This window comes from Pristiophorus japonicus, chromosome 13 (genome assembly GCF_044704955.1).
Source record: "Pristiophorus japonicus isolate sPriJap1 chromosome 13, sPriJap1.hap1, whole genome shotgun sequence".
Lineage (NCBI taxonomy): Eukaryota > Metazoa > Chordata > Chondrichthyes > Pristiophoridae > Pristiophorus > Pristiophorus japonicus.
This window is the reverse complement of record NC_091989.1, coordinates 33803349-33826829: the sequence shown is the minus strand read 5'-3', so window position 1 is coordinate 33826829 and position 23481 is coordinate 33803349. Positions and strand designations below refer to the sequence as shown.

General features: G+C 39.7%; 1 protein-coding gene across 3 annotated transcripts in view; it reads right to left on the bottom strand.

The window, feature by feature from the left end:
* The window catches only part of LOC139278505 (tyrosine-protein phosphatase non-receptor type 12-like), a 145534-nt gene that overhangs the window by 1868 nt on the left and 120185 nt on the right, over window positions 1-23481 (bottom strand). The window contains exons 14-18 of one of the 3 annotated variants that reach the window (XM_070897346.1): window positions 14518-14595; window positions 9649-9746; window positions 9504-9534; window positions 7339-7467; window positions 2259-2324 (exon numbers count right to left, since the gene is read on the bottom strand). In XM_070897346.1, coding sequence (XP_070753447.1) covers window positions 2259-2324; window positions 7339-7467; window positions 9504-9534; window positions 9649-9746; window positions 14518-14595 — 402 coding nt within the window. The remainder of the gene's footprint in view (window positions 1-2258; window positions 2325-7338; window positions 7468-9503; window positions 9535-9648; window positions 9747-14517; window positions 14596-23481) is intronic. The other 2 variants (XM_070897347.1, XM_070897348.1) reach the window with 2 other exon arrangements.

Genomic DNA, 23481 nt, shown 5'->3' with positions numbered 1-23481 from the left:
ATTCTGTGACCCTTGTTGGAAGTGCATGTACACGGGCATCTGAGGAAGATAGATTGGGCTTGAATACAATGCTCTCCACAGTTGAATAGACTGCCGATCATATGTTCAAGCTCTCAAAAAATGGACATGTAGGAGAAGTGAAGGGGCCATTGGCATCTGTAGAACTATAGCCCAGCATAAGTCACTATATGCAAGAGACGATGTGTGAAGGGCAGGAAGTGAAAATATAAATTTGGCCTTTTTAAACACACACTAAAATTTAACACTTGGTAAAAGTAATACAGTAAAATATTCTTGCAAAAGGTTTGCCAATAGAAAACATGAAAAATAAGACAGCACATGCAGCCCAATAATATATCTTGATAATCTAAGTAAAAATTTGCTGACAGATTTTCCAAATTATAGGATATAAATATCTAAATTCAAGCAAAGGTGTTCGACAAATGAAATTGCACCAATTTGTCTCAGAAATATGACAGCATAGTTAAGTTTTCAATTTTCCATTTGTGAATTTATTTTTCTTTACTTCATAATACTGTTTTTTTTTTGTTAAATACCTGGTTATATAAATTTCTTTTAACTACTTTTTCCTCTTCATTCCTATTTGTAGTTTTTAAAAACAGGGTTATCCACAAACTCTAGGCAAACAGGTTAACCATTGACGTACACATTTAATACACTGTTGGGACAGTATTTGTGAAAAATACAATGCAAGTTAATTTATTTTTCTCATTTAAACTTTCTGCATTCTCACCCCTGCAGCACAACCATCAAGATTCATGTAAAACGTACTGTGAAAATACAGTAAAGAACAAAAGGAGTTAGAGCAAGGAAATGTAACAAAGTGGCAAAAAGGAGAAGGAAATTTACCATGCTGATGCAGATGCAACAGCAAATTGAAACATATGAAGTTGTTAAAAAGGTTAACAAACTTGAGACCTACAAATTTAAGGCATGACTAGCAAGTGAGAAAATCATGCATCTTCCATGAAATTGAACAGGTTAACATTTATTTCCAGACAATTGAGTTTAATTTTTTGGCACTTTATAGCAACAAAAGATTGAAAATACATGAAATTTTTGGGTGTAATTCTAAATTAAATTATTGGGGTTAGATAACTCAATTAAGATTTCATTATAACAGCAGCACTCCTTTTAAAAACAAATACTGGAATTATCTGGGCATTTCAAAGGTTGATCTTATTTTAACAGCAAGTGCTAAACATATTAAATTGGTGGGAATAATTTGAAAAGTTACTGAACCCAACAGTATGAGGGCACTGAATTATCAGAGCTAAAGTTCTCTGACACATTAGTAAATTATTCTAAGCGTTACCCATAAATGGCTCTGTTTAACAAAATGTTCAAAGACAATTAATGGAATGGGGGGGGGGGGAAAGAGAGAAAGAGAGAGGAATAAATTAAACAGTTAATGATAATTAACAGTCATCGGTCTTAAACGTTAATTCTGTTTCTCCACAGATGCTGCCTGACCGCAGTATTTTGCTTTCAAGTTAATCATTTTTGGATGGCTTTCTTTTTAGGAAAAGGGCAATGTTCTCATTTAAATAAAAAGGTTCAACAGCCTTAAAGAACTAAACCATAACTGATAAAGAGTAAAATGGAAAAGGATGTGAATTGATTAACATTAGTTTCTTCCTTTCCCCGGGTCAAAATGGTAATGCATGGCTTCCTGTCTATTGGCAAATAGAATTGCTTATTTCTGTATTGTGGTGAATTAGAAGTACAAAAACTGTTTAGCTTATAGCACTGAAATATCCTCCCTCAGACCTGAATTTACCGTGATGAAGCCACCCCCACCCAGCCACTAAGAAAAGCAAATCCAATATAGTTTTCCTCCAATTAGGGAGCCAACTTGAAGGGTTTTCAAGCAATGGAAAAAACTGTTACCATGCTTTTGTCCTGTTGATAAAACTAACCAGAGTGCAATTCGAACAGCAGCTACTGTCTCTGAATGCTTAAAGTCGTAGTACAAAAGCAGTAAGGATAACAATCGTACTAGTAAGTTTGGTACTGAAAATCCAGATAACCCTTCACCTTATTTAACGAAGGTCTTCACTCACCAACACCCCACCCGCAACCGCTTCAGCTTAAACAATGGTAAAACAGCCTAATGCTAGCTGCTTTGATAGGATTATGGGATTTTATTTCCTTTCCTCTGTCCCTCCACCCAAAATCACTCACCTCCAGACATTTTTACAACTAAGTGTTGGGGCATTGACAATGAAGGTCCTTACCTGATTTTTGGAGACAGGATACAAGGACAGTTCTCAGCATGCTCATTTTCGAAAGGAACCCACTGTCTGATAAGAGGAGGTCACTTATGAAGTTTGGTTAAGATCTAACAAAGCACTTTTAATTTGAGGGGACAGGTGTTTATAGGATACAAGCAAGCATGCATGTATGTATGGTTTTCTAGGACATCCACTTTAAAAATAAGCCAAAAATTGGAGTCATGGTTTGGTTAAAAACTAGAAAAGGATTTGAAGATACCCAATATCTGACCTGATTACAGTTAAGTTAAAATTGGAAGAGTTAGTAAGGAGAGAAGTGTTTAAGACAGGTGACTAGTTAGCAAATTCCATAACAAATCTCTTAACTCCCAAATATATATTGTTAGTATAATTTATATTATATATATATAATATATCTTTATTCACTCAACAGCCCTACCTTTTTTTACTGTTGCACAAACTTAATATTTTATTTGTGTATCTTGAGAGTAAAACAACACTGATGCTTGGAAGCTCAGTCATTACTAGACTCAATAACAAGCTGTAGTCCCCAGTAAATAATGCCCGATATGCTTCAGCAGTAGTGCGGCATATTGTTATGTCTCCCATTACAGGTCTAGTCAGTTTTGTTTCAATGGAGGCAGAGTTTAAACTGCTCTAAAAAATCATCACAGAATATGAAATAGTTTCACTCTTGCTGAGCATGGATACTTTGTCCCTCGAATGGCACGAAACTAGCAACTTTTAGAAATAGCTGACAGCTAAGGAAAACAAAGCAAGCAAGAAATACAAAAAAGTAAAAAGAAAGTGCTTTGCATGTTGGACAGACACAACATCCATCTTTCTGTTTTACTGGGATCTTAATGACAACATAAACTAAACACAGGTCAACTTTCATTATGCCCATTTTTGCAAGGAATCCTCATGTCCAGTGAAAACACAATGAGGAAGTTTGATCAAACCACTATAATTTGGCATGAAGTTAGTGTCATGGATACACACAAACACAAAAATGTTACATTAGGTACGATTTTTTTTTAGTTAAAGCTCCACATGCAAATTAGGATTTGCTATCATCCACTGAAAGGTTAAAGAAACAACGAGGGAGACTTTCCCTTTAAAAACAGGTTGCCGAGAATCTTCAGCAAGAGTTAAGACAATTAGACAGCAGGCCTCAGCAACATTCCAATACCCGAAAACAAGTGATTTAATTTACAATCAGGATCATTCATACAATTTGGGGGGAAGAAAATCCCAGTTTCTTTCAACAGGGAATTAGACTGGTGAGCCTGACATCGGTAATGGGGAAAATGTTGGAATCAATTATTAAAGATGTAATAGCAACACATTTGGAAAGCAGTGACAGGATCGGTCCAAGTCAGCATGGATTTATGAAAGGGAAATCATGCTTGACAAATCTTTTGGAATTTTTTTGAGGATGTAAGCAGCAGAGTGGACAAGGGAGAACCAGTGGATGTGGTGCATTTAAACTTTCAAAAGGCTTTTGACAAGGTCCCACGCAAGAGATTGGTGTACAAAATTAAAGCACATGGTATTGGGGATAATGTATTGACGTGAATAGAGAACTGGTTGGCAGACAGGAAGCAAAGAGTAGGAATAAACTGGTCCTTTTCAGAATGGCAGGCAGTGACTAGTGGGGTACCACAAGGTTCAGTGCTGGGACCCCAGCTATTTACAATATGCATTAATGATTTAGACGAAGGAATTGAATGTAATATCTCCAAGTTTGCAGATGACACTAAGCTGGGTGGCAGTGTGAGCTGTGAGGAGGATGCTAAGAGGCTGCAGAGTGACTTGGACAGGTTAGGTGAGTGGGCAAATGCATGGCAGGTGCAGTATAATGTAGATAAATGTGAGGTTAAACAGAATATCTGAATGGCGACAGATTAGGAAAAGGGGAGATGCAACAAGACCTGGGTGTCATGGTACATCAGTCATTGAAAGTTGGCATGCAGGTACAGCAGGCAGTGAAGGCAGCAAATGGCATGTTGGCCTTCAAAGCAAAAGGATTCGAGTATCGGAGCAGGGAGGTCTTACTGCAGTTGTATAGGGCCTTGGTGAGGCCACACCTGGAATAGTGTGTAGTTTTGGTCTCCTAATCTGAGGAAGGACAATCTTGCTATTGAGGGAGTGCAGCGGAGGTTCACCAGACTGATTCCCGGGATGGCAGGACTGACATGAAGAAAGACTGGATCGACTAGGCTAATATTCACTGGAATTAAGAAGAATGAGAGGGGATCTCATAGAAGCATATAAAATTCTGATGGGATTGGACAGATTAGATGCAGGAAGAATGTTCCCGATGTTGGGGAAGTCCAGAACCAGGGGTCACAGTCTAAGGATAAGGGGTAAGCCATTTAGGACCGAGATGAGGAGAAACTTCTTCACTCAGAGAATTGTGAACCTGTGGAATTCTCTACACAAAGTTGTTGAGGCCAGTTCGTTAGATGTGGCCCTTACGGTTAAAGGGATCAAGGCATATGGAGAAAGCAGGAATGGGGTACTAAAGTTGCAAAAATGATTAGCCATGGTCATATTGAATGGTGGTGCAGGCTCCAAGTGCAGAATGGCCTACTCCTGCACCTATTTTCTAGGTTTCTATAACATTCTACTATCTGAAGAAAACCTGCTTCTTGGCATTCTTGCACTGTGCATTGATTTGAGTCCACCAGTCTTCTGTGACCAGATGAAGGGCAGATACAGCACAGCAAGTCTCAGAGCCCTGAAACAATGGCAGACTTGATAAAGCAGGTTAGAACACACTTGGTGGTCAGGAAAGTCTCAAATGGAAATGGTTAACCCATTATTTCCAAGTAGCACAACTGCAACACGTTAGGGTGCAATATTCAAGCCATTTGTCAAATCTGTACTCTTGACTAATTCCAGCAGCACTAGATCAATTATGTATGTATATATACATGGAGCTTTAGCTTTCTAATGGGATTAAAAACCCAATAGTATTTCCCAAACCAATCACTTTTTCTTTCTCCCCAATAAAACATTGGTAACAAAATACATTGCATTTTATGCTTTGGCAAGACAGGAACCACCGGAGAAGATTCAGCGTTCCTTCCACTTGCATGACGGTCACTATATTGTCCAAAATGCAGAGGGTTTCTCTTGAAGCTGTGAGGTAACTACCTAAAGCTATTTACACCCTTTCACTCACTCAGCATTAATGTGTTGATCTGTCAAGACATTTCCATTCATCTGTTAGTCTGATTCATATATGAAGATTGAGAAAATGGGAAGAATAGTATATTACCAATTATAGACTAGGCCTATCATATACAAAATTCCTGTCCAACCCATCACTTTACTCTCTTCTTGACCTGGTACTGCTGGAATCAGACAAGTTTAAAAAATGTGCATTACATTGCTCACATCATTTTAAATCCTTGGTACCTTCTAAGAATATAACCCAAAACAAAGTCTTACATACAAATGCACATATTAGGATGGCGCATGTGCACACATTATTTTCCTTGGCAATTCTACTTCCATCCTTATGGATAACAGCAAATCCTAATTGTATGTGCGTGTCTAATAAACAAGAATATGGCTGCAAGGTAGGGGGTGGGGGTTGGGGGAGAAGTGAACAGGACTTTGTAATCAAGGATGTCAGTACTGGTAATGGAACATTTTATGGTCCTATTCATAGTGACAGCATCATGTATTCCAGTCAGATTTATAACAGTATAAAGCATTGTTACAAAAAATGTCTCAATTCATCTCCGAACACCAATTCCTTCCACACCAATCTGATTTTCCCCCAATTACCTAAACAAATGAGCGTCAGCTGTGGCTCAGTTGGTAACACTCTCGCATCCCGAGTCAAAAGGTTGTGTGATCAAGTCCCACTCCAGAGACATGAGCACAAAACTCCAGGCTGACACTCCAGTGCAGTACTGTTGGAGTGCTGCACAATCGGAGGTGCCGTCTTTCGGATGAGGGTCCATCATTTCAGATGAACGTAAAAGATCCCATGGCACTATTTCAAAGAGGAGCTTCCCCAATGTCCTGGCCAATATTTATCCCTCAATCAACATCCCAAAAAACAAATATTAATCTGATCATTGTCACATTGCTGTTTGTGGGAGCATGCTGTGCACAAATTGGCAACAGTAACTACACTTCAAAAGTACTACTTTGGCTATAAAGCACTTTGGGACGTCCTGAGGTCATCAAAGGCGCTATATAAATGCAAGTCTTAGCCATTTTTCAATCTGAATATCAAATGAATTGCGTTTTGGTCTTTAAATTCATAATCACTCACAACTGGATTGAGACTGTGCAAATGTTGAAATCCATTCTGCCAACAAAAACCCCGTTATGTTTGGTGTCATTTACAGATCAGATGACTTCATTCTCAAAGGGCTATGACACTTGAAAATATTAAATTTGGTGAAAAATACTCTTGATTTTAAAGTATTAATAAATATTTAGACATTAATTTCCAGCCTTTATCTCCGATAAGGATTTGATTTTAAAATACCATTAATAAAATTAATTTAGAATTTAACATTTAAAAAAAGTTTTCACTGAAGTAACAAGAACTCTGTTGATGAATTCCATAACAATCTGATTGAAATGTATTGTAGTGATATGATGGTACAGTAATATTAAGCATCAATGTGCTAAACCAGGATGGTAGATTATGGGTTTGTGCCTGCGATTTCCCAAAGGGCAGGCCCCTCCCCTTAGCTGGAGAGACATAGAAAAAGGCCACATACCTCTCCCCAAGTGCAGAGGAAGAAATAATAAGAGGCCCAATTTCTCCAACCCAACTTGTACGGCTGCAGTGCTCTATTGTACAGAAATGTGCTCTGGAAGTGGTTTACCTGACTGCCCTAACGGGATGGTGAGTGAGTCAGGAATACCAAGACAAAAATACTATAAACAATAAGTACTCAATAGTTCCAGAATAAAATCTTTGTCTGTGAATTTTGTTGTGGGGCTGGGAAAGTCTTAACATTGCAGGTATAATTTAAATGATTACTCAACCAAAGTTAACACAGGACAGCAAATATTACTGTAGCCTTATACAATTACAAATACCCACCTAAATCTGAACCACGTTCTCTTCGTTTTGTATTTGTTTCTGAGGTTTGTCCTACCTCACCCCTTGTAGTAGCAGTTACTAATCCTGAATCACCCAATGGCCTCCCACTATCCCGTGTTTCAGGAGTATCTGAAACAAAATGCATGCACAATGAATTAAAGCTAAAAAAAAAAACCTACTTGCAAACATTAAAAGCAAATCTCAACCTCAAAATTGGTAAATTAGGAAAGTCCTTCAAACAGTACAGTGGTGTACAATTGAACTACAGTCCAGTCTATGTGATGAATAGCAGTTGAAACTCACAACCATCCGTATCACACTTGTGAACAGAACTACACAAAAGTGACAGTAATTCTCGGTTCTGCAGCATTATGTTGAAGATGACAAAGCGCAGCCAAGTTCCAGAACACATTAGTAGTTGTCAAATTATAGATTTTAAAATTTAGAAACCATAATTACTTCTCTATTTATCGCTTTTCTTGGTACCTTCTCTGAGACTGTACTACTGATCAGACCGAAGGTACTGGCTGTTTGACAATGGACATGTGAATCAGCAGCACTACTCAAAATTTCAAATATATGTCTAAAGGAGACTGACCTTCATGGGTTAACTTCTCACTATCTTTGTTTCTATTTATTTCTCTTTCCCCATCTCAACATTTTTCCCATCACTTATATAGTTCAAACTCTTCCGCCGCTTGTTCTTTTTTGGCTCAAGTCCAATCCATGCTGTTTTGGTGCAACTCTTAGCTTCCTGCAGATTCTAATTAGCACTTGCTCTTCAGGTGGCAGAAAGGGAGAAAGTTACATTATAGGGACAATGTTTACTCATTGCTGTGTGTCGGTGGAACTCTGAATTTCAAATGATTTCACCTCTGCTGAGCAGCATAGGCAAGCATCTCAGCTGTAATTAATATTTACTCGCTTGAACGAGGAGCGAGAACCAGGGATAGGCCACAGTGCAAAAAAGACAATAAGCAACAGGTTGACATGGCAGCCAATGGCTCAAAGAAATGAGTTTCAGTAGCACCACATTCATATTTTCATGAACTGGCAGTTAAGGGGATGTTCCAAATGGCCTTGCCCAAACACACAGTAGACAAATGAATGTAGTACTATAGGCACATGGTAAGTAGTAATTTTAATTGAATATTGCCAGGCTTCCTTAACATTGTAGAAGACCAAGTTTCAGTTGTGTTTAAAGAGAAAGGGAAAATAAATGGATAAGTGCGGTTGCTCAAAATGTAGCTCAGATTCTTGGACAAGGAGAAGATATTACTCACAGTTTTGCTCTCCTGGATGGTCAATTTCGGATACGCAGCTAATATGGCAGACATTTTTCTGGAAATTTTTTTATGCCGTGAGGAAAAATCATGATATATTTTCAAGTCAGCATGGTGTGTGACTTGGAGGGGAACTTGCAGGTGGTGGTGTTCCCATGCGCCTGCTGCTCTTGTCCTTCTAGGTGGTAGAGGCCATGGGTTCAGGAGGTGCTATTGAAGAAGCCTTGGCGAGTTGCTGCTGTGGATCTTGTAGCTGGTACACGCTGGAGATGCGGTGCACCGGTGGTGGAGGGAGTGCATGTTTAAGGGGTGTATGGGGTGCCAATCAAGTGGGCTGCTTTGTTCTGGATATTGTTGGAGATGCACCCATCCAGGCAAGTGGAGAATATTCCATCACACACGACTTATGCCTTGTAGGTGGTGGAACGAGTCACTCGTTGCAGAATACCCAGCCTCTAACCTACTCTTGTAGCCACAGTAGTTATGTGACTAGTCCAGTTAAGTTTCTGGTCAATGGTGACCCCAGGATGTTGATGGTAGGGCCATGTTGTAGACTAATTGATAGAGATTGATTGCTGATTAGTCAACAATTCATTAGTGTTGTATCATGTTACCACCAGGATGGTAGAAGGCAAATTGGATAGACCATGGTCTTTTTTAATGCTGCAATTCCTATGTTCCTAAGAGCATATAGGAATTTCTCAAAGTCTTAAGTTCTACCCAGCTATGAAGTACAAAATGGAGGGGAAAAAACATCTCAAGAACAGGAAAGGCAATATTTAGCTTTCCATTCAACAAGTACAGATTCACTGATTTGAGATTAAGTAGAGAAGGAAGAAATATAACTATTTATAGTAATGTTTAAAAAAATTAGTTGCTCACTCTTTCTTTGACTTCGGGGATTTTTCAGGCTCTGTTTAAAAAAAGGAAAAATATTAAAATATCTTTCAAAGAGCCAACATTTTTATTAATACATACATGCTTTTAAGTTATTTAAATTTAGCATTACACTGCACAAAACTATTACCTTACTCCTCACCATCTTTACTTGCTCAACAGTCTGTGATTGTGGAAAGCCACTCCATTCTGCAGACTTCCCAATATGAACAGATTTAACAGGGGAGCCTATGGAAAAATATCAAAATTTAAGTTTTGATTAATGTTAAAAGGAAAATTCACTCAGTACAAGACTTTCCTTTTAATATCTCAGCAATTATAATCGGTCATTACAAATTCTGGGCGCTACAGCAATATGTACTACAAATAATGACCAACAGAAACTGTGTAATATATACACGATTATAAATTTGAGGTAATCAACTATGAAGCATTGGTGTGTGGTAATCACATCACAAGCATTAATCCTTCAGTGAGGCAAATCAGAGTGTATACATCAATAGAATTAACATTGCAAAAAAAAATTTATACAAAAAAGGACTGGGATAGGGAAAATAAGTGTGTTAAAAAGGAGAGTTTTTTTTGCAGTGTATTCAAGATATTTTCCTCAATCAATGTGTTTCTTTTCCAACAAAGGAAGAAGGAATACTTGACCTGGTTCTCAGTACTGAAACAGAGTAAGTAGGCAACCTAAAAATAAGGAAATATCGGAAAAGATACAAAAACGATTCAAAAGACTAGAGAGAGATTAGGCGAGAACAAGGGCAATTTTTAAAAAAGCTTTAAAATAGGCACATTAGCAATACGAGGATAGTCCAGGTAAGGGTACTAAGAGATGAAGGAGGTAAACTTCTTGGAGAATGAAGGATGGCAGAGTAAACACTTTGCCTCAGTTTCCATAGAGGTGGTATATACTGGGAATTGTGGGTACAGAATGGTGAGTGGAAGATACTTAAATTTATGTATGTAAAGTTACCAGAACCTAATACTTTCCACCTGAGGATTCTAAGGGAAGCTAGGAAATAAATAGTGGAGGATATGACTATAATTTTGCAAACTTCTGTGGAAAGGAACATTATTCTGAAGTACTGGAGGGTGGCAAATGTGACACCACTCTTCCAAAAACAGATAAGCCAGGAACTTTTAACTCAGTTACTTTTAAACTCAGTTGTTGGTAAACTACTATAGTTTATAAACTGGAATAAAATTAGAACTTGGGACAAGAACAAGCTTGCATTTCTACAGCACCTTATCACCCATTACGTTTGAAGTGTAGTTACTATTTATGTAGGCGAATGTGGCAGCCGCACTACTCAAGATCCCACAAACAGCAAATGAATGATCCAGCAATCCGTTTTTGTAGTGTTGGTACTGGGAAGAATATTGTCCAGGATACAAGAACTCACTTATCGTCTTTGAATAGTACCATGGACAAGCAGATGAGGCTTCAGTTTATCATTTAAGCTGAAAATTGCATCTCCAATACTGGCTCAATACTGCATTGAATTGTCAGCCTGGATTACATGATTGAACCCATAAGCTTCTTGCTCAGAGATGAGGGTGCAATTAACTGAGCCAAGCTCACATTATTAATGAAACAAAAGAATCAGGCACAGCCAGTCCAGCATACATTTTTAAAAAGCAGGTCACACTTGAATAAATCATACAATTCTTTGAAAATATAGCAGAGATGATGATTCACATAGATTTTAAAGAGCATTTGATAAGAGACTTATGGCAAAGATAACAGCACACAAGATTAAGGAGAATGTAATCTCGAACAGAGAGATAGTTCAAAGGCAGAAAAAGCAAAGGATAGGGGTAAAGGGAAATTTCTCAACTGGAACGATGTGATAAGTGGTGTTTCACAGGATTCATCATCAAAAATGTCCTTATTTACTATATGCACAAGTGATCTGGACATAAAATAAGGGAATATACAAATTTGATGAAAGAAAATTGGGGCAGAATGGTTACAGCGCAGAAGTAGCCCATGCCGACTTTCTGCAAGAGTAACTCAGCTAGTCCCACTCCTTGTAGCCCTGCAAATTTGTTTCCTTGTGGTACTTATGCAACTCCCCACAACTGAGGTTAAAGTGACTGGCCTGCAGTTGCGGGGTTTATCCTTGCACCTTTCTTTGAACAAGGGTGTAACATTTACAATTTTCCAGTCCTCTGGCACCACTCCTGTATCCAAGGAGGATTGGAAGATTATGGCCAGTACCTCCACGACTTCCACCTCAACATCCAAGTATGCATCCCATCCAAATTTCCGAAATAGATAATGGCCGAGAAATCGCAGTTTCTACGGACCCAGGAAGGCATCGGGAAAGCCGGTTTTCAGCACGCAATGCGCATGCGCAGAAAACCGGCTTTTCTGACCTGTCACATTCCTGACTTGATAGATTCTCTGGAGCAAAGACATTTGCCAAGGCAAGATTGCAGGATTTACACTTATCTTGCCCAGCAAAGGTCCTCAAAACTCTTGCGCCTAATAAAAGCAGGCGCTTAGCATACTTTTACAGGCGTAAGAGTTTAAAAGCATACAAAAATATAATTAAATGAAAACATTTTTAAAAACCCTGCCCACCTAAGTTACATTTATTTTTAACCATAATTAAAACTTTAAAAAATTTGCACATTTTTTTTCTTTAAAAAACATTTCTATCTACTTTAATTTCTATAGTGTTTTTAAAAAATGTTTTAGGGGTATTTCTCATTCATAGTGATAGGAGAAATCCGAAACTCCTATTACTATGAATGAGAAAATACTTTACCGTGATTGGGTGTCCAGGCCCACGTGACTCCTGCAGACGTCCCAATGTTAACGCGCTCCATTGCGCAAGGAGAGGAGGCCTCGTGTCCGGGATCTCTGGCGGGCATTAGTCAAAAGGTAGGTGTGCATCTCTTATTTTTAGTCGAACGCCCGCGGGAAGAAGGGATTTCTGGGACAATATTCTACTTACCATTTCACTTTTATTATTGTACTCTGTGGAACATTTTACAAAGAACATTTTTTTCTTCACAAACTTATAAATGGTTTACATGGGCTATGAATGGGAATGATGCAAGATATCTGCTTTGGTTTTGTTTATTATCGATTGTACATTGACCAAGTTACATGCCTATTACTCGTTCTAAATAAAATATTACAACAATTTTGCATTTATATAGCATCTTTAATGTAGGAAAACATCTGCTGGTGTTTTAGAGGCATAATCAAAAAAAAATGGTCACCGATCTAAAGGAGGAGCTATTAGAAGGGATTTACCAAACGCTTGGGTAAAATGGGTCTTAAGGAAGGTATTAAAGGAGGAAAGGGTGGGGGGTGATTTAGAAAGGTAATTACAGAGCCTGGCATCTAGGATCACAGTCAATGGTGGGTGAATGCACAAGAGTCAGAGGAACAGTGTATTCAGGGGAAGTGGAGGGATTGTAGGGCTGGAGTCAGTTACAGTGATAGGGAGGGGTAAGGCCATGAAGGGATTTAAACATGAGGATGAGCATTAATTGGGGGACAAGGAGCCAATGTAGATCAGCGAGGATGTGGATTGGGGGATGATGAGTAAGCAGGACTTGGTGCAGGATAGGATACGGGCAGCCGAGTCTTGGCTGAGCTGAAGTTTACAGAGGATGGAGGCTAAGAAGCTGGCCAGAAGAGCATTGGAATAGTCAAAACTGGAGCTGACAAAGGCATGGCCGAGGGTTTCAGCACCAGGTAGGCTGAGGTGGAAGTAGTCAGTATTTGTGATGGACAGGATTTGGAGGTGGAATCTCATCTCAAGGTCAAATAGGATGCTGAGGTTGTGAACCATCTGTGGAGGTAGCTGGATGGGAATGAAATTGGTACCAAAGGCTGAAAAAAAGCAGCTTTTGTCTTCCCAATGGTTAGCTGGAAGAACTGAACTGGATGTTAGACAAGCAGTCTGACAACACATAGGCAGTGGTGGAGTCTAAAGAGGTAGTGCAGAGGTCAAGCTGGGTGTCCTCAGCGTACATGTGAAAGCTGACCCCATGTCTGCAGAGGATGTGACGGAGGTGCAGCATGTAGATGAGGAAGAGGAATGGGACAAGGATACCAACATGCTGCCTCAGAATAGTAGGACACAGGTTAAAACCCTGCAATTCAGCACCTAGAGATTACAGTGAGTTGTCTGTGCAATCATGGGAAGAACTCCAAGAAAGCGCAATTACTTTTCCATGTGAAGAGAAGACACCAGGTGGCCTGTTACTCCAACCTGCACAGGTGCAACATGATTTATGGCTTGCAATTAACTGTTTGGAATCTGACCCTCAACAAAAAAAAAAGCCATAAATATGGATTTCATCAGTTCTGATCATCGAGCCAAAACGTTACCTCGATTTCTCTCGCAACAGCCTGGGCTGCGGAGTGTTTTTTTTAATGCTAGTAAATACTATTGGCTTTAGTAAATATTATTGACCTACTGAATTCCAGATTATTGCCACTGGGTGTCATTGTAATAAATGTAAATATATACCACACTATGGTCTTGAAATAATGCATTCCTGCCACTAAGTGACTACAGTTGCCCACCTAGTTGCTATATGGCACCCCCCAGTGGCAGATATATAGCACTACAAATCAACAGATGCCAGCATTAAAATTATTCTTTAATGTCACCCAGTCACCACTCAGCTACATCATAATCTTGAGATTGCAATTTTAATTAGGTAAGACAGTTGGGCTTATAGGAAGAAAGATTTTATGTAGGCTCCAGACAATAAAATTCAAGCTTCAAATTACAACCAAGTGAATTATAGTTGATTGATTGCATCTACTATTATAACGATTTGAGACTACCTAAACACTTCACATCACTAATTACCCAATTTACTGGGCAGAAGTAACATAATTCTGGTCCTAAATACTTAAGTAGCTTGGTGGGCCCAGGAAACAACTGTAAACCACCAGTGTCTACATGAATTGAATAAATTATTTCAGCAACTCTATAGCATTTAAAAGGAACAGAGATCTTACCGGATTCATTAGCCATAACAAAAGATTCAGGAGTTCTTTCTGGCAAAGGGGGTGGACTCTCTTCTTTGCTCCCAGAACCTTTTAAAATAAAATTTCAAAATTGATTTTTGAAGACATTATCACTGTTCAAGTTCCTTTGGTGCAGCCTAGTATTGAGTGTTTTCACCAGGTATTTAAAGCAATATTTGGACTGAGATGCTGCCAAACAGCAAATAATCTGATATGCTTTAGATACAACTTATTTCTGTACTATCACACTTAATACAGGAGCTGCTGCTCTTGCACAGCTTTGTTTTAAACACACATTTGGAAACTTGCAAATGTGGAAGCAAAAGAATGAAGCGATCATACAATGTTACAATTGACAGGATGAATATGGCAATTTTATAACTAGACATATTAAACAGAGTATAGTGGATATCAAATGAAACGAGATGGGATATTTAAGTGTCTATTTACCAAAAATAACAGTTGTCCAATAGAAATCGCTTCATTGTCACAGGCAACATCGTTTTAGCTATGTGCATTAATTTTAGAATGTGCTTACACACAATACAAGTCAATGTGCTTTATGTGCATATTTACTCAAACATCAACCACCATTCAGTGCAAAAGTTTATGGTGTTCCTCTTTCACCAAAGTTTGGAATTCTGGCATGAATTTATCAGACACTGCACATCCTGGTGCGGTTTCTAACTTTTTGTCCAGCAGTTGCGATCAGTAAGTCAGCTCCATCGGTGATTGCCCAGAATGTTGACTTGCACAAGATCTGCCAGACCCAGTCCTGCAACCCATCCAGGGACAGTTAGATGCTGCCCGCCCTTTGCCATGATGTGCCTTATTGCTCGTTATTGGTTGGATTCACTTTTATGGTTGTTCAGATTGGTCAAGCTGATCACGATGACAGCTCCCGTCGCCACACAATGTTACTAGTATTTCCATGGTTTTCACCAGTGTGATACACCATTTTAGCAAATAACCAAGGAAGTAAAGCTCACAACTATCAAAACACACACTGCATTTCGTCTTAGAATTTTACCGAATGCAAGAAAGGTTTAAAGTACACATGCAAATATTAGTATTGAAATCGCATGCCTGGTGTCTTACTGATATCATCTACTCAAAGTTGCAATTAGCCACATCAGATTCCCAATTAGTCATGTGGCTAGTGTTGGTCAACACTATATTAACAGCAAGTTCATCAGGAAATTGATCTCGGATTTTTTTATTGTGATTAATCTTACTGCAATAACTATTGCTCTGCAAGATTGTGTATATTCTGACAATTTTGTATGATGCAATTTTCAACAAAACTAAACAAAATAGAAATGCCTCCATTTCTGAAAAAGTGGTTAGAACATCAGGTGGTGACGTACTAATGACAACCTGATGAAAACCCTATTCATACAATTAAACTTCCAAAAAACACAATCTGAAATTTAAGTTTTTGCAGCCACAGTTGATATCACCACAAAATTGGACAATGTGTTACTGTCCATTCAGTTCATTTAGAAAATAGAGAATGGTATGGTAATTTTGAAGTAAAATGTTAGCTAAATATAAATAGCATAACATGTTGCATGATATTCTATAGGACGAACTATTCCAAGTGTTAAAGGGATATTCAAATGGCCATTTTCAAAGATGACAAGAACCATTCTAGTCTCTCTTGCTCTATCCTCATCCCATTAAAAATACATTTCCCCAACTATTATATAAAGGCAATAAGGCAGGGACTCATTGGATAAATTGCTGACTAACATTCTTTTCACAAAATGAGAGTTAACAGAAATAAAACATTTAAATTTAAAAATAGGTTGGTAAATTGGAATAAAGACCTGCTATAGATTAAGTGGATGTTTTCCCAAAGCAGAATTCTAACATTCTCTGATCCTGTCCATTATCTCAGAGACCATTTTAACTGGTAATTTTAGGTCAGTCTGAACATATCGTGCCAGATTTTGCTGTGCAGGGAATGTAGCAGCATCTACCATTAGTGAGACTTGCCCCTGCACCTTTCAGCTCAAAACACTTTTGCAGACCGGGATAATGCATCATCAGCGAGGGGAACAGGGCAGCTGGGACCTGAGTTAACAGGGCAACGAATTGTGCATCTCCTTAACCAATAAGATTGAAGGATTATAAAATAAACAGCACAAGGACTGAGAAGGAGAGTGAATTAAGAGTTGGGTTTTCAATGTAAAATCAGATACAAAAAGAAATGAGAACAAAGGAAAGATTGGATTGAGAGAGAAAAACAAAAGAGACAGCAAGGAAAAGTACATTTTAAATTTTTAAAAATCTGACGTCTTTAAAATCTACAATTAATACCTGAAGTTAATTTTCAGTGCCAGAGGTTGATTGGCAGTAGTGAACAATTATCACGTAGTTAAAAGGATACTTGCGTTTTAAATGACAAATCTTAACTTTCTGTGGCGAGTTTAGTTCCTATCTACCCGTGCAAATACAGCAACATGACAACATTTAATGAATGTCAATGGTGAGGCAGATAGTGATCAGCCGTTTTCACAAAGCTGGCGGTGGAGCGTCCAAATTCGGACAGCAACTTTTGGATATTCTGGTTTCTGCTCCTCACCTGAAGTTACTGTACCATTTACGCATAAATAATGACGAGCACCATTAGCCTCACCGTTATTTTGATAGAAAAAAAACTGAACCATACTGTTTTTGTTAGGGAAGCATTTTTTTTTAATCTCTCAATTTTCTCCAACGTTACAGCAAAAGGTAGATAGCTAAGGAATTGACCACCAATTCTTGACCATTGGTGCCAATGTAGTTCAATGCTGAACAGTGAAGCCTACAGTATAAATATCCTCTCTCCCTTCCTCATCCTTTAAAGAGCAGTAATTCCCTTGCAGCTGCACTGCAACACTAGATACCGCACAAGCTCAGAAATAATTTAATACATTGCAACAGCCTGCCGTCCATTTCATTCGACCTGGAATTTGGAGTGAACAGACAGAGCAATCTTCAATTACATACAGATCTTTACCAAATAATAGGAGTGGAATTACCCAAATGTCAAGTCCAATTTTAATGCCACATCCATTGAGTTTAATATAATATTGCACTTTAATTTAGGTGCTTTTCCCCTCTAGCCTCTCTTATAACTACCCCATTCTCAATTATGCACACTTCTGGATCTCGAGGGTGAACAGACACTAAGGCCCCAAGTTTCGTCCCGCGGCGAAAACGGCGCACCTCCGAGCTGGGTGCCTGTTTTTCGCGCCGAAAACTGCGCCTAAAAAAAAGTCCGATATTCTCAAGCTCCTTGGAGCTCGATGTCTGCTTGGCGCGGCGCGCTCTTCGCAGCAGGGGGCGGAGCCTAACACTCACGCCGATTTTCTAAGTAGCAGGGGGCGGGTACAATTTAAATTAGCCTTCGTGGTGCCAGCAACCCTGCGCGTGCGCGTTGGAGCGTGCGTGCACGCGCAGTCTCACAAACATTGGCACTCGGCCATTTTTAAAAATACTGCAGAAAAAGTGAAGATTTGTTTCTTGAACCCCTGCAAAGGCTTGTAATTTAATTTTTTTTGATATTTCTGTGTGTGAGGGAGTGCTTTTAGCAGCACTGCTGAATAAATCACCTGCTGAAATCAGTGAGTTCAGCTTTTCACTGCTAAACTTGCAGAACCGGTGCTGCATTGGTGCATGCAAATTAAGGACTGTGTTTGGAGAAATAAGAGTGCCAATTCAACTTTACAATAATACGTGGTGTTGACAATGCAGCACTCATTCTGCAAATTTAAATATAAAACTGTCGATGTGTCCAAGGCCTCAGTCCCCCTCACAGCTCGAAGGCTGCTGCTGATTCTTTGGCTGCCGTTGAGCCACTGACGCCGCCCCTAAAGCGTGGCCGAATGGCCTCAAGAACCTTAATGAGCTGCGTGTGTCAGGTGTTGATTCTTCGGCTGCCGGCCAGCCATTGACGCCGCTGCTATCTCATGGCCGAATGGCCTCGGGTCCGTCCGGTGCTGCTGCTTCGTGGTCAGCCACGAAGAGAATGAAAGGCCTGCCTCAAGCACTGCAGCTCAGCTCGAAGCTTGCTGCCGCTGCCGTCGAGACACTGACGCCACACCGCTGCCTGTCTCCAACATGAAAGGCCTGCCTGAAGCACAGCAGCTCGAAAGCTGATGCTATTTCACACAGGTAGGAACATGGTTTATTTAATCTTTTCTTTGCTTATAAATTTTTATTCAGGTTGGATTTATTTGTATAATATTTGTATAAGTATAACTAAGGATTGATTGTAGAATTTAATGACTTCCCCCCCCCCCCCCCACCTCGTTCCCGACGCCTAATTTGTAACCTACGCCTGATTTTCTGAAGTGTAGACAAGGTTTTTTCGAGCGTACAAAAATCTTCACTTACTCCATTCTAAGTTAGTTTGGAGTAAGTTTTCACTCATGAAACTTTGAAATCAGGCGTAAGTGGCTGGACACGCCCCCTTTTGAAAAAAAAATTCTGTTCGAAAGTGAAACTGTTCTAACTGACTAGAACTGGAGCAAACTAAATGTCGAGAATTCCAATTTCTAAGATACTCCGTTCTACACCAGTTGCTCCTAAAAATCAGGAGCAAATCATGTGGAAACTTGGGGCCTAAATATTTAAGTAATGCTAATATCATTTAAGTGCTCATCTGGGAGAATTCCACCTGGTTAACAATATTTCCCCGATTGCAAAAGATCGCAGAAGTCCTTTGAGAGCGTCCAAGGTATGCAGCGAACATTGTAATCACAGTATTCAACCACGATCAGTTATACGCCAGAGATTATACTCCCTTCTCTCTCCACCTGTACTGATTATTATAATCTTTAATTAGATGTTTCAAAGGGGTTAAAATTGGCAGTGTGAACAGTTTTTGAAGACAGCCTATTCTATTAATCTACTATTATGATATTTTTTTGGGCGGGAAAGAAGGAGAAATATAGGGGGAGGCAAGTTTCTTGCTTCTAATTTCACTCGCATTCTATATGAGCTTGACCGTGTTCTCATCCACTGGGCGTCTCTGGCTAGCAAATTTTTTTTTTAAAATTGTGCATCCCAACTGTTCCGAGAAGGTGGTGGTGGGCCGTTTACTTGAACCACTGCAGTCACCGTGGTTATGATGTTACCACAATGCTGTTCGGTTAATCTAGGATTTTGACTCAGCGATGATAAAAGAATGGCAATGGATGCCATGTGACTTGCAGGTGAACTTGTAGCTGAGCTGATGGTGTTCCTCTGTTGCTGCTACTCTTGTCCTTCTTCATGGTAGAGTTCACAAGGCTGTCAAAGTAAGCATTCTGTAAATAGTACGTACTGGAGCCAAAGTTCACCATTGGTAGAGGGAGTGGATATTGAGATCAGTGGCAGGGGCACTAACCAAACAGATAGCTTAGTCCTGGATGGCATTAAGCTTCAAATGTTGTGACAGCTGCACCCATTTTGATGCGTGGAGAGTATTCCATCACGCTCCTGATGAGTCTTGCAGATGAATGTCTTTTCATTCAATACTTTCCAATTAGGAGAGAACAGAATAGCAATACAGAGGACCTCCTAAAAGATAGGCATTGAATACCTGCAGTGATGCTGCAAAGGAAACTAAATGCATGACATTTCTTGTAGGTAACATTTATCTTCAATACTTTGCCAACATTGAAACTGCACTTTCCTTACCAAAGCAGCCAACCCACAAAGCAGTGTGGATAGCAGCAATACAGTATACAAACCTTAGCATTCCAAGTCTCAGAATAATCTTGGTCATTCTTCTCTAAAATCTTTCTAAATAAATAATTAAAAGATCTAAGGAAACACTATTCTCTTTTGCATCATTGATACCAAGTCACAAAGAGGAAAAATAATTAAACTAAACTTAAATAAAGCCAATTACATAGTATAAGGAGCAAGTTGGCTAAGCTAGATTGGAAAATTAGATTAAAAGGGATGCAGTAGATAAGCAATGGTGAATATTTAAAGAAATATTTCATAATCCTCAACGAATACACATTTCTTGAGAAATAAAAATGATGGTCCATCCATGGCTACCTAAAGAGGTTAAGGATAGTATTAGATTAAAAGAGGAGGCTTATAATGTTGCCAAAAATATTAAGCCCCTTGATTATGAGTGTTTTAGAAAAGGACGACCAAAGAATTGATAAAAAAAGGGAGAAAATAGAATAAAAGTAAACTAGCAAGAAAAATTAAAAAAAAGATTGCAAGTTTCTACAAGTATATAAAAAGGAAAAGAGAGGAGCGAAAATAAACGTGGGTCCCTTACAGACAGAGAAATAATGGGAAATAAGGAAATGGCAGAGACATTAAACAAATATTTTGTATCTGTCTTCACAGTCTAAGACACAAAAAACATACCAGAAATAATAGGAACCCAAGGGTCTAATGAGAGTGAGGAACTTAAAGTAATTATTAGTAAACACAAAGTTCTGGAGAAATTCATGGAACTAAAAGCCAACAAATCCCCTAGACCTGATGGCATACATCCTAGGGTTCTAAAAGAGGTGTCTGCAGAGATAGTGGATGCATTGGTTGTGATCTTCCAAAATTTCCTAGATTCTGGAACAGTCCCAGTGGTTTGGAAGGTAGTAAATGTAACACTGCTATTCAAGAAAGAGGGGCACTACAGGCCAGTTAGCCTGAGATCAGTTGTCGGGAAAATGCTGGAACACATCATTAAGGAAGTGGTAATAGGGCACTTAGAAAACCATATGATGAGGCAGAGGCCACATCAGTTTTGAAAGGGAAATAGTGTTTGACAAATTTATTTGAGTTTTGAGAATGTAACTAGCAAGGGGAACAAATGTATTTAGTATATTTGGATTTTCAAAAGGCATTCAATAAAGTGCCACATGTGCCTATGATGTTGATGACATGCAAGGTTGTTGCACAAGTTAAGGGCTTATAGGGTTGGGGAGCAATATATTAGCATGGATAGAGGATTGGTTAAAGGACAGAAAACAGAGTGGAAATAAACAGGTCATTTTCAGGTTGGCAGCCTGTTACTAGTGGGGTGTCGCAAGGCTGTGCTGGGGCCTCAGCTATTTGCAATCTACATCAATGACTTAGACGAAGGGACCAAGTGCAATGTATTAAAGTTTGCTGACAATACAAAGCTAGGTGGGAAAGTAAGGTGCAAGAACACCACAAAAACTGGGATTTTCCTTACCTCGGCAGGTCCAGGGCGGGCGATATCAGTGCCGGGTCATGACCCTGCTGCTGGCTCCATCCCGCTGCCTAAAAGGAATTTGCGTTGCTGGGGCTTGTTAAGCCTGCCTAGCACAATTCCTGGTCCAATTAGAGGATGCAGGTCTGGTGATGTCATTCATGACACGTCAGCAGCCATTTTCCTTAAAGGGACTATGGCCAACTTTGTTTTGACATTTGTGCTGTCCATGTTCTACAGCACTGAAGTGCTGCAAACATTGCAGAGGTGCTGGGCTGCACCCAGGTTCTCCATATGCTTATGGAGTGAGGCAGAGCACGCAGGAAGATCCTCTTCCCTTCCCATGAGTGGAAAGACCTCCCCAGGAGATCAACACAGCCTGGGCTGTACTTTGCAGGGGAAAGCACAAGCAGGGATATCGTCAGGAGGACCTGGATACAGTGACGCAAACCTTTCAATGATCTCATTAGATCACGAAACATTAATACAAAGCCACACTCGCCTTCATCCTCCTGTGCCTCTCATCACATCCCCATCACTCTCTTTCCTACCCTACTCCTGCACATCCTCACTCACACCAACTGACCTTGCACCTCCAACCATCCTTCTCTATCTACATTATCACATCCACATCTCACTAGCCACCCCTCACACTCATCCTAGTGCAATTATATCAACTAACAACGCACAAGGGTAGCCACTTGGGTCTTTTATCCAATGTTCATGTAAAGTTTCTGTTAATGTGCTGTGAAACATTTGAAACCTTTATTTTCAACTCTCCATTCTTGGATAGATGTGTGTGCACCTTCGGAAATGACTTGTGAGTTGCTGTGAATGGTGAGACATAACGGTACCCGCCACAATGGTGGCAAGTGTGAAAGGAATGGCTTGGACATTGTAGGGATGCTTTATGGTGTTGATGTGGGGTGGTGCCAACCTGGCACATCATGTGGCAGCCAGGGTGTACAGCATCAAGTGAAGTAAATCTGGCCACAGTGAGGCCATCCCTGGCCTCCCAGGCAGCAATGTGCTCGGGTGCTAATGCCCTCTGTCCTATGCAGCGTGAGATTGCGGAGAAGATTGGTGTTGTTGGTGTTGGGTTGATTATAGTCGGATACTGAGGACCAAGGTGAGACAGCAAAAAGGGCACCCATGTTGATGGATTAGATGGCAGGTGAAATAGAGATGACAGAAACAGTCAATGGTGAGAGAGTTCTTCCAATGAGATAAGAGTGGATGGAGTGGAAAGCCTTCAGAATCTGTGCTGAAAATGGACTGAGAAACAGTTTGTGGCTGAGGAAAGTGATGATCTGTCAGGTGGGAGCTTTTACTATACATTTGAAGCTGTCAAGTAATCAGCTGGAGCAATGGCCATTCAACTCCCACCTCATGTTCACACATGGTCCCGGAACAGCATGGAACCCTTAGGGGAGCAGTAAAAGTGAAAAGTTACGGTCAAAAGCATAATTAAGGGTCTGTCAACATCCCAATAATTTGTTTAATTGGGTCGCCCACCTCTGCGGGTTGGATCGGAGATCACACACGCACCAATGGGAAAGGCGTGTTGCAGTGGAACCCTGACTTGCTTGCTGTCAAAAAAAAAAATCACATTTCCATCTGACATGCCACCGATCCCACTCGCTGACCCCCAGAAAATTTCCCCCAAAGTGTCTGCAAAGGGATACAGACAGTGGACAAGAAGGTGGCAGGTGGAATATAATATGGGGAAATGTGAAGTTATTCACTTTGGTAGGAATAGAAAAAAAATATATATTTTTTTTTTA